Source organism: Electrophorus electricus, chromosome 3 (assembly GCF_041902795.1).
Source record: "Electrophorus electricus isolate QZ-2024a chromosome 3, ASM4190279v1, whole genome shotgun sequence".
Taxonomy (NCBI): Eukaryota; Metazoa; Chordata; class Actinopteri; order Gymnotiformes; family Gymnotidae; genus Electrophorus; species Electrophorus electricus.
Window position 1 is genome coordinate 4,217,501 of NC_137499.1, and position 12,264 is coordinate 4,229,764.

Here is a 12,264-nt window from a genome sequence, read left to right on the forward strand (position 1 = left end):
CGTAAGATCCAGTGTGAATAAGGCAGCTGTGTGCAGGTGCTCGGAGGCGTGTAGGTTAACAGGGCATACCACAGCATCCCTAACACTCAGCGGGCCCCAGCAGGGACCCGGAACTGGCGTGACGAGCCCAGCTCAGCTCAGGCTACTGATGCACGGTGGCCTTGGGGATGCACTGGGCTTGCGTACAGCTCGCGCCCTCGCACTGTTGCATTTCTTTTTTTGACACATAGAGGAACTTGGCCCTCACAGGAAAAGCATGCTGTCAAAATGCAAGACTGACTGAGTCACTTCGGGGAGAATATCCTGTTCCACACTGGCTTTATCTGTGTCCTGCCTAAGGGATTCTGTCCACCCTTTGTGCTTGCTTATATAACTGCTGTAGCCAAAGTCTGGTAAATGAGGCTCTGTGAGATTTTACATTGAAGATTTTCAGCAAACTTACAATGCGCGATCTTACAACATGTGGTTTCTTGGAAAGGGCAAAGCGGCTGATTCTCTAAAGGTTTCTTTCTGTGTGTGAGTGAATGTGTAACTTGGAGACGTTACGGCTGTGTGTTCTGGGAGTTGTGTGGAGACTTTGCACTGAGGTGTGGTGGCTGACTCTGAGAGAGATGCAATAAAAGTGGATGAGGCTTGGGATGGGGGCATGGAAGCTGAAATCCCTGGAGGACTAGACACTATAAAGCTTTCAGAAGCAACACAGACACCAACTGATTCACAAGGACATGAGGGTGTAGTAACAGTTCTATGCTAAGGAGCTAGACAGTTAGACAGGACAAATTAGGAAGGGGGTTCATGTTTGTATCCCCTGAGAGATGTGGGTGGTATGATCCTGACTGTGTCAGAAGGCCTCCAGCAGACACTTACTCAGGCACCGCCCCCAATCCACACACACACACACACACACACACACACACACACACACACACACACACACACACACACACACACACACAAACTGCAGTGGCATTGCGGCTCTTTGAGATGCAGATCTCTCTCTCGCTCACACACACACACACACACACTCACACACACACACACACACACACACTCACACACACACACACACACACACACACACACGCACACACACGCACACACAGCAGGTGAAGAGCAGAATGAATCTCCACAATGACATCACCACTTTTCTGTAGAACCACTGCATTGCTATAGTTGCCTGTGAAATCACCTCAATCTACCATCTACCAACAGATAATTAGTGAGAAAGGAGAGAGGGAAGGGTTCTAATGATGACTGAATACAAAATAAAGAACCTGGAAGTGAAAAAAGAAACAGGTTGTGACATCACTGGAAACCATGGCAAAACAATACCAATGTTGGCTTCAAGGGTCATAATACTGGCGGATGTTTCATCTGACATGACCTTGAAACTCCAGTGTGTCACTGTGCTGGTTGAAAACTTGCCTCCCTTGGAAATGAGACAGCAGTCTAAACGAGACTCCATGTGCGAGTGTGTGAAGCTGAGAGGTCAGGACTAGGTCTGTTTCTCTGGCGAAATCCTCAAATATTAGAGGCGAAATATGAGTGCAGAAAGAGGGCTCAGATACAAAAGGAACATTTAAAAAAAGAAAGAAAAGACAAAAACACCCCTGTGTAACCTAATCCACCTCAGGTGAATCAGAGATTAGGTGTGTTCGAGGTGCAACCATCCCTGTCTTGAGCTGTAGCACATACCACTGCGTAAACTGACACAGCCTTCACGGGTGAGCTGACGGAGGTGATTGGCTGTCTCGGGCTACACGTTAATTGTGGGCCAAACTGAAACAAAGCACTGGGCTTGTCCAGCCCTAACCCTGTGCTCTGCACTCAACAGGCTATCCACTTTCTGTCAGCAGCTATTCACTGTGCACGACCAACCTTTTGTTCTCTGAAAAGGCAAAAGGTTCAACTGCTAGGGAAGGAAACTACAAAAAAATAAATAAAAAAGAATCCTATTTGGTTGTATTTAGGAGGCAGCTGTGAGCCTTTCTGAAGTGATGAGAGGAACCCCGGGGAGCAGCTCTAAGGGGCGTGACAGGATACCATGTTTCTGTTGGTGCTGGACATGCTAGCATGGAGGGAGGACATCTTATAAGGAGCCTTGGGGACGATAGGGAAACTCTGTGTGAGTGGCACGCTCTACGATTACATGTGGCTGAGTTTCCACTCTTACAGGGTTACTCTACCTTACTACAGATGGGGGGGGGGGGCTCATATCCTACTTCACTAAGAGTTTAATCATGATTCAAGTTTGTACTGTAATGCCTTAAACTCTGACTCATAGTGTCCAACAACTAAGCGATTGTGAAAAACATGCCCTGTACAATAAGTTTGATGAAAGGAAGGTCACAACCCTTCGGCATAGAAGTGATGGATTAACTTCACGTGTATGAGATTTGCTGGGAGACCAGATAGAATTTCAAGGATGACCGCTATCTCGTGAGAATACTCGTTCTAGGTAGGAAGAATGCTACGTCTTGGTGACCAAATTGTCCTCAGCGCTGCCCGTTGCTGAGGTGTGAGACAGCCTGACTGTCTGCTCTCGGCATGGACATGAGCACATGCTGAGTAAACAAAGGCTCAAACGTCTACCCAGAATGCAGCATGCTTTTAGGCGCCGGGACAATCCCACCCCCGCCCACCTCTTTTATGGAGCGCTCCTACCTCTCTGGCTATCTGAGGACAGGAGGGTATGGATCGGGTAATTAGATGACGTGCGTGCTTAATTATCTGGGTGAAAGTGAAGACACCGGCAGCTCCCTCAGGAGACCTGCTAATGACGGCCTTTCTTCATCAACACAGTGTTATCCGGCACTTCCCAGGTCACTTCCGCCACAGCGTGAGCCGGTGGCGTGTCTAGACGCTGCGCCTGAGAAAATCTCAGATGGTAAAACAATAAAAAGACAATTGGATCCCATTTGGCGAGGGCTCTGCTCGCCCGGCTCCAAAACCCCCCGTGATCTGGCGGGAGCATAGAGCTGCCAGAGCAGCACAGGACCAGAAGGAGCCAGAAGGGGGCGTTGCGGAGGAGCCACTCACCAGCCTCTCTCCGGACAGCACCTCCAGGAGCTTGATGAGCATGCGGCCATCCCGCAGGTCCATGTACAGGTCGGTGATGCGGCAGGAAACGCGTGCCAGGTGCGAGTTCACCCACTTGGTGAAGGTCTTCTTCTGCACAGCCTCACGCTCATCTGCAAGACAAGAGAGGAGATCGTCAGAGTCAGCTGTGCCGTAGACTGACGGACCAGGAGCTGGAGTTTACGAACTCCACAGTTAGACAAAAGTCCGTAGACTACTAACAGCAGCATACAGTCTCCTTTGTACTCTATAATAAATGTATTTTCCATTTAGAGAAATTGCCCACATAATACATATATTTCACATTTACAGAAAAAAATATTTAGGTCTTGAGCAAATCGTTCCTTATGCTGTTGTGAATTTTAAAGTATAACATTTAGCCTTCAGCCAGACTCTTAGGCAAGCAGCGATGTTTCTAAGTTCTCCACCTCACACTCACGAACCAGCCAAGAATCAGTATCAGAATCAGAGTCAGAATCAGAATCAGATTCAGAATCAGAAATTCATTCAAAGCAGATGGCCTGCTGTTTGTTCGTCACCCCCTGCCCCAGATCTGGCCTAGAGGCTCACATGTCTGCATGCAGAGAAGAGTTTATTTATAAGCTCTCAATTTTCCTGTTATTGCATTCTGTATCCTTGTGCGGACGCAAGTGTCCCGTTCAATTGTTCTCCCTTGCCTAGCGTCTTTCCTGACTAACACATGCACAAGAAAGATGACAGGATGTCTAACGTGGTCCTCGACTACCCAGCCGTCCAAATCAACTGACTGCCCAGGCTGGGCAGAGACACAAAAAGAGAGGTGGGGAGGTAGACAACACAGCAGGAGTCATCGTATTCCACCAGCCCTGCCGAAAACAAAAGAAACATAGTAGTGAGAGTGACCAGAGGGCATGAGCCCAATGAATGGCAGCTGAGACCTCCCAACATAACAAAGCAAACACCCTCCTCCACTCGACCAGGCCAGTCAGTCCCACATGCTCTGGGTAAGGGGCTACTCCACTACAAGATAACAGGCCTCCTTACATGAATTCCCATTAAAGCTGTTTGTTTTGCGAAGAACACTTTTAAATGCTAAAACGTAGTCGTGTGCGCTGGGAACGTTCCCATTTTTCCAAGCTATTGTCCTGCAGGTTGTAGTATTTCCCTAGCAAGGTAAGGCCTCCATTCACGCCTGCCGGCGTGACGAGCGATACGTCAACATGAGTCCCGTCTGCCAGGAAAATAAACGAGCGACAGGACACAATGTTATGACATCATGCATCTGAACGTGACGCACATGCGTGCATACGCGCGCGCGCGCGCACACACACAAAGCAAAGCTTGAAAAGTGCTGACCTGATAAATCTCTCTCTCGCTGTATACCTGTACGTTCCTCATGTTCCAACCTCTCCGGGGTAGCTGTTGCAAACCAGGCAGTGCGTGAACCTCTGACTCTTCCTGCCCTCGTCTTCCCATTTCCCCCCTCCCTGTGTCTCCTCTTCACACCCCACTAAATGAGTAATGACAACAGACACGGGACTAAACGATCCAAATCACCGTGTACTGATGTAATTCACTGTGATATGATAAACTGGAGCTCACAAATTACACCTCTATGTTTTGAAATAGGCCCTTGAATTCCTCCACTGTGCCCTGAACTGCATGACACTTAGAATACACTGTTTGCCAGAGAGACACCAAGTCCCTTGTCTATTTGCTATGAACCTAAACACAAGTCATATGCCATGTAGGCACACAGAACGCTCTAATTCAGTGTCTTTGGCCAAAACCTGAACGACGCCTCGGTGAAATGAAACGGACATTCATGCGCGGTGTGCCTCCTGCTCCACGGGTTCCCATATGAACACACCCCACTGTGCATTCATTGTAAGATGATAACGTCCCCTGCCAGTGCCAGCGAATGCTACATATTAGCAGGGCCTGTGGCCTGCCCCGGAGGACTGTGGGTACAGGAACAATAACGGCAGTGTTTCCACCACCTCCCCCCCCCCCTCGCCTCCGTGCCGGACCATGGGGAAGGCCGCAGGAATGTGGCAGCATCTGGCATTATCCTTAGGTAAACACATCCCTCTCTCTATCTGACCCTCTGCATTTATAACTACCCTGCAGGGTGGTTAAGACCCTTTTACAATAAACATATCTCACACTGATATAAACTCTTCCCACACTATAAATACTGGTTTATTATAGTATGCTGACTTACAAACCTGTCAGATGGGAGAAGAGGAGGTAGAAACGTGAGCCGTTACTGCAAGAGAGGCGTTACAAAACCCCGCACGGCTGTGACAGGAAAGAGATTTATTGGTTTATTACCTTTCCTGCCCTCTGAAAAAACCACACCCAGCAACACAGATGCCTTTTTTTTTTCTTTTAACTTTCAGTATATGGAAAACAAAAACCTAAAGTCAAAAAGGAATAAGGATTTAATATGGTATAACTAACATGGCACATTTTAAAGGCTAGGAACCATGTCAGAGACCCCACAGTAAACTGTGGTCAGGGGACATGCTGTGTTTGTGTGCTGTACTTGTGGCAGGAAAGGGAAATCTCGACCAGGCAAGACCCTTTCAGGCTCATCAGGGGTCGGTCTGCTTCAGCCTCGCACAGGAAGTCGGCAGGGTCCTAAATCACCGCACAGCCTCCTGGTCCCGAGGATGACAGTGATAGTGCAGGCAACACCCAAAGCGTGCGCTTAAACCCAGGAGAAATGGCAGAGGGATCGCGCTGCACCCGAGAACCATTAGCTCAGCCTCCGGAACGGCAGGGAAATCGAAGGAGTTTGGCTCAGGGTGTGCAAAAAAAAAAAAAAGCAGCCTGTGGCAGTAGAAAACACAAAGCAAATGGGGCAAAACAGTGCAAATAAGGGCAAAAGCCTCCATCACCCTAGGGGTCATGGTTGGGCAGTGCTGAGGGGGCTTCCTTTCTCTTGCTCGCGCTCTGATGTAGCTGGTTCCTGGGGCGTGAGCCTAAGCAGAATGGAATTCCTCACACTTCCTGCACACTGCAGACATTGACACAGCACTGTGACTGGGCCGTGCATGTGGGCCCACATTCTTCTATAATTTACTTAGGAAACACACAAGAAAGCTTGCAATTTGCTTCCCAAATAGAAATAAAACACCAACAAAACATGGAGGCCCATTTGTGTTTTTGGTTGTTACTGTTTGTGTGCTTCGAATGTTAGTGCTTCCAGGTGTGTGTGTGTGTGTGTCATCATTTGCACGTAGCTAGACAGACTGAGCATATCCACACATTCACCGCAGAGTAGGTTCACCAAAGACTAATTCACTGCCTGTGTTTCTGCCATTTGATCATGTGACCGCACCTCTGCCTATCTGTGCACAACGTGGTGGGTATCAGCCAATAACAAACAGCCCCTCCGTGAGCATGGAGACAAGGCACAGGTGACCTGTCTCTGCAGGGATGATCCATCTCACAGGGAGAACAATGCAGAGGCTCCGGGTCCGTGACGCATCACGGCTTATAATTACGCCCGTTGATCAAATTTACATGAAGAGGTTTTTCACTATTGTTGCCTGACATTTAGCAACATTTAGCAGCCAATCACAAGAGGTCATGAGATCACAGAAAGCAGTGTGGCTCCCGGACTAAGAACCAGAGACTGAAACCTGGCTAGAATGCACTGCTGCTTAGCAAGGCTGGCTGTTCCCTCATCAGATCTGGTTGAGCCGGCTGTTCCCTCATCAGATCTGGTTGAGCCGGCTGTTCCCTCATCAGATCTGGTTGAGCCGGCTGTTCCCTCATCAGATCTGGTTGAGCCGGCTGTTCCCTCATCAGATCTGGTTGAGCCGGCTGTTCCCTCATCAGATCTGGTTGAGCCGGCTGTTCCCTCATCACGTCTGCGCTGTAGCGTGTTGACACAAACAGCAGCCGGACTTATCGTCGACCTGTTTGGTCGCTCGGAAGGGATCAGAGGCAAAGGCTGCGATCTTCTAATCCAAATCTCTCCTCGCTCCTCTCTCCATCTCTCCACCCGCACCAGACGGAGCACCGGCAGCTACCGCTCTCCTGCACACCACGACACCAGAAAAGGAGCGATGATTTCAGGAGGCTTTCCCACTCTTTGTTAAAATGCCACTATCATTCTGTCCATCTCTCTCCCTGTCCATCTCCTTCTCTTCTTCTCTCGCCCCTCTGTCTCGCTGATGTCTGGCCCATCATTTCGCACACACAGAGCAGACTTTTCTCTCCCGGGCTTCCCTGGTGTTGTCTCATAGCCTTGGCTCATACATCTCGCCATGTTGCCTTGAATGTACTAGCCGGGAATTCTGCCACTTGTAGCAGTCAAAGCACTCGGGTCAAACTCTCTAAAGGGTCAAACTCCACATGGGGTTACACTCCATAGACACCCCACAGAGAAAATCAAAATGGTTAAAAAGAATTTCACAAACACAAACACACACACACACACGAGCTTCAGTGCTTCAGCTAACCCAGATCTCCTGGCTCATACAGAGTCCAATATGGTTGTGTGTGTTCTCTCAGAGGCTGCTCCTGCCAGCGGCCCCAGCAGAAGGTCACTGAGGCTCTGGCAGGAATCCGGGCGCTGGACAGAAGCAGAGCTTCAGCTTGGACCCAAACACCCCCACCCCACCACCACCCCATGGCTTCCCCGTCGCCTGGTCCTGGTCCTGCTGCTGGAAGCTGCCAGCCAGACGTTCACAGTGGCATCTGGCCAGGTGAAAAGCAGGTCAGCAGCCCAGGGACTGGTAGGCTAAAGTGGCCTCACGTGAACACCCCGCGGTGGCAACACGTACAACCGCAACTCGTAGCACCACACGTGACTGTAACACGCAGCACAACGTGCACAAGCACAGTGCAAAACAACACACCACACAATATGAGAACTTTCAGGTCACACATGACAGGACTCACAGCTGCAACATTTTAGTCAACCTCCAATTCGCATTCAGACAAAAGTTAAAAACTCTTAAAAAAAAAAGAAAAAAAGAAAAAAGAAGTTTGGAGAAGCTGCATTTTCCCTCTCAGTGAGATTTAGGAACCTGAAGATGAGCATTGCACAGTGTAACTTGTCTGGGCTGCACTGGTTAGTCTCTGGCCCTTGACAATTGAGTTAGATGCGGTCCAAATCCAACCGTTACTCTCAGTTGATTTATACTGTCTAGAAAGCCTGGCGACCGGGTTAGCATTCACGGTATCGTGCGGACATTTTAACTCTGTAGTAACATGCAGAACTTCACGCATGTTGGTCCGAACAAATCAGCCGCCCCTAATGCCACTCCCTGGATACCCTCACCGTGTCACGATCGTGGAATTTTTCCCTGGATCCGTGCCATGGCATATATCAATATGCAAATACACTGCAAGATTCCTCAGATCACTTCATATGGTCACCTTCAGGAAACGAAGTTTCATGAGTAAATGATCAGATACAATTTTCAGTACCCTGCACGTAGGTCCACCGTGCTTATACCGGAGCTTAATCCGAAGGTTTTTTTTCCATGACTCATGAATGTGGGCCCGTCTCAAACAGGCCCATCATATGGGACAGGTGAAGTCCTTTTCTTTTAGTTTCTCACAGTTTACTGCTTTATGGTGGGGTTTGTGCATGGTTTACTGATTACCCACTAAAAAGTGCCTGTCTAGCACTTTCCAGCGGTGTGGTCTACGGAGCATAAAGGCACAAAGAGTCTTTCCTAGGCATTCACGACTCTGATTCTCTCTCTCTTTCTCTCATTCGCTTTCTGTTTCTCTGTATAATGTAGCAACTCTACTGCAAGTTGTTAATAGTGGCCCAGTTTGTGTGACGTCTGATGTGACCAAAGTCACTGCCATGACATGAGGGGCATTCTTCACACTGACACTCCTACTTCCTTGGTTGCATAATCAAACGTTAATATACTACACACCGCAAGCAGTGTTTTTCAAGTCTAGGTTTATAGGAAAACTACTAGTAGTCCATCCAGTTTCAGAGAAGTCCTTGGCACAAGTAAACCAAGGACAAAGCTGTCTATTAGCACCAACTCTACATCAAGGACAAAGCTGTCCATTAGCACCAAGCCATGAAACCGCTGAGTGAGTATGATTGGCTAGAGCTTTCACCCATATCACACCAGCTCTGGCTGCCGCGAGTCAAATCATCTGTGAACCGGTCATGCATTTACACCAATTTTAGGAAATGCCACTGCTTTCCATTTAAGAAAGAAAAACTAATTTTAACAGCACTAATTGGAGCAAACACTTGGCTTTTATGACTGTTGTGACTTGCCCCATTTCTGGGTTTCTTCACTGCTGGCACTATTACACCCCTCAGTGACAACAAAAGAATCCGAGCACCGAGGCAGCTCCTTTGTCTGTGGCCCGCGGCAAGCAGGGTGACGTCCAACGCTGAAGTCATATGCAGCACTTTGCTCAATTATGCCCACATATGCCAGAGTGCCCCGACACCAAAAACCCCGCGACACCGTCGCAAGGACAGGCTACACAAAACAACCCCTCCCACCTTCCTCGGCTCGCCATTGTCGTGTGTGTGACGGCCCATTCATGCACCGCAGCCCTATTGTAGACTTTAGCCCATCGGTTTTGGGCACCGCTGGTATGACGGGGAGGGAGCAGCCAAACATAGTAGTGGAATGTTTGCAATGAAAAGCTCCCCCCTTTACAGACACACGCACAAAGAGAGAATCATTATCCTCCTTTACTTCTCTGGTCCAAATCCTTCCTAACTAATCCCGTCTGAAACTCGTCCTCTCCGGCGGTGAGAGAAGACACAGCTATCTCCTCTCTTGGTCCCCCTCTCAGGGGCCAGAGAAACAGCAAAACAAAGAGCGAGGGCAGTCGTCTCGGCCCCTGCTCAAGCCTCCCGTGCGCTGAGGGTATGGCAGGGACGGATGCTAGGCCACGTTCCCCAGCAAGGCTGTAGTCTCGCATGGCAACGGCTGTAAACAATGGAGCTCCACCTGCAGAGCTGTCTTACCTTGCAGCTGCTTGAAACGGCCCTCTAGCTGGTTGTAGTTGAAGGACATCTGAGTGGGGTAGCCGGGCCCCTGGAAGAGGTTCTCAGTCGCCCCAGAGCCCCAGTCCGTGTCCATGGCCTCCAAGATCCGAAAACGTTCCTAACCTCCCAGGAACCCACGGCGAGCGGGATCGCCAGAAAAACGGAGGAGAGAGAAATCCGCTGGGCTTTCTTTTCTCCCGCACACTCCAAATCCCTCCCTCTTTCCCGAGCACTCCACCTCAAGCTAGGAGGAAAGCGGAGCGCAGAGAGGCCGCGGAGAAGAGAAGAGCTGTGAGGCTTTAGCCCAGCGCAGTGCACGAGGAGCAGGCGGTGTGGCGGCGTCCGTCCCGGGTGAGGGGAGCATGCTGAATCTCCCCCGATTGTTCTCCTTCTGTCTTCCCTCGCTGGACATTCGAAAGCAGCCTCCCCCTACGCCTCAATGCACACACCCACCCCCCAACCCCTCCTCCATTGTAAGCACTAGAGAGGGGAGTGCCCTCAGCCCCGAGACCTTTCTCACTCCGACGGCAGTTAGAGGAAGCGGGCGTGGGGGGTGTCAGGGGCGGCAGAAATCATGTCAACACCGCAGTTCACACGAGCCAGCTAGAGGGAGACTCGTGAAGGGGTGAGAAATGCAACGGGCAGTGAAAGGGTTGCTCTACGCTCCAGCACACCTTTCTCGCGCCCGAGCAGGAGAGGGCGGGAGGAGACCGCTGGGCTGTAATTTCATCAGAGGCCCAGCCACTGCCTGTGTGTTTAGTGGTGATGTCATCACCTCATCAACATAAAGGCAGGCAGTGGGCAGAGAGGAGGAGGTGGAACATACCAAGACTCAAGAGAAGACGGGGGTGGAAACCAAGCAGGATGCTGTCCAGTTTCCCTGCATTGTTGCTTAGAGTCAAGACAGACAGAAATATGTTGCCAGTGCGAAATGTTAAATGCAGCCCGCCTTCAGAAATCAGTGTAAATAACATCCTGTCTGAAATCTCATTTGCGAACATCCTGCTCGAGTATTGCTCCCCTTTCCTGTTGCATATCCGTTATAAATACAAGGAGAGAACCCCCCCTTCCCAACTGGAATTAGGCATATAGATTTTCAGGGGACTCCTAGAAAGTAAAAGCCTAAGTCTACTCACTTCTCCAGATTCCTTGGAGAACATAAACTGCTTGGTTCCTCCTTAACCTGCAGTGACAGACGCCTCCTGCATTCTGCACCTCTCGCTATAGGATATCACAGAGGGAAATGGTCCTTGTGATTAATGAGCTGATGATTAATGTCTCCATCAGCCCACCGTCTGCCCCCATCCCCTACCAGGGCAGTGAGAGACAGAGCCAAACCAGGACGTTGTCCGCACTGGCGGACACAGAAGGAGAGTCTATGGAAAGAAAAATGATGAAATGTTGAGATCTATTCTGGGACATATTTTAGGAGAACATTATATTAAAAAAGAATGGCGGAGCACGAAACATAGTTAATCTCATGGTGAACTCTGACAGGATTTGGCAGCATTCTGTTTAATATGTGAAGTATGACGCTGAGGTAAAAAGGTAAGAAGAGGTATCCTTTTACAATCTAATTATTTTTGTTTAACGGCCGATTCTTTTTTTTTGCTCATTACGCTGTGATAATATATCAGAGCCTCAAAGCTCAGAGCTCCTTCTCATATGAAGCACAACAACATTTTAGTGTTGTGGTTTTAAGAGAAGCCAGAGCCTTCCATAAGGACAACTTGTGGTAGAGGCAAAAAGCAACAAACAAAAACAAAAACATGTCTCGAGGGTCGTTCATTTTCCCAGAACACAACATTTAACTGTGCACCAGGGTTTATGGGCCCCGGCTGGGCGCCTGAGAGAGGAGCATTGTGGAGCACCACTCCCGGGTGTGTCACTGGGAAGTCACAAGGCCCACATGTGGCCTCCACCCCTACAGGCAGCAGTGCCTTGACCTCCCTGTGCACTTCTGCTTTTTGTCATAAGCCTATCTGACTCTTAGCTGTGGAATGCTCTCTCCTCTGGATCAGAGAAATAGGATGTTGGTTCTGCTGCCGTCCTTTCGCTTCACGCATGCCGCCGGCGGGTGGGGTGTGTGGGGTGGGGGAGGGGTACTGGCAGATGAGTCGGTCAGCGCAGGGGAACGATTACTCGCCTTGAAGCAAAAAGGCCAAACTGGGATTGTAGTCAATTGTGTGCAATGTGACTTAAGTAGA

At 49.5% G+C, this 12,264-nt stretch overlaps 1 protein-coding gene across 4 annotated transcripts in view; it reads right to left on the bottom strand.

Annotated features, from left to right (window-relative positions):
* Window positions 1–12,264, bottom strand: part of sptbn1 (spectrin, beta, non-erythrocytic 1) — a 53,656-nt gene that overhangs the window by 21,841 nt on the left and 19,551 nt on the right. For 2 of the 4 annotated variants that reach the window (XM_035524121.2, XM_035524120.2), the window contains exons 1-2: window positions 10,037–10,676; window positions 3,040–3,191 (exon numbers count right to left, since the gene is read on the bottom strand). In XM_035524121.2, coding sequence (XP_035380014.2) covers window positions 3,040–3,191; window positions 10,037–10,151 — 267 coding nt within the window. In that variant the 5' untranslated portion in view covers window positions 10,152–10,676. Of the gene's footprint in view, window positions 1–3,039; window positions 3,192–10,036; window positions 10,677–12,264 lie in introns of those variants that run through there. The other 2 variants (XM_035524116.2, XM_035524112.2) reach the window with 1 other exon arrangement.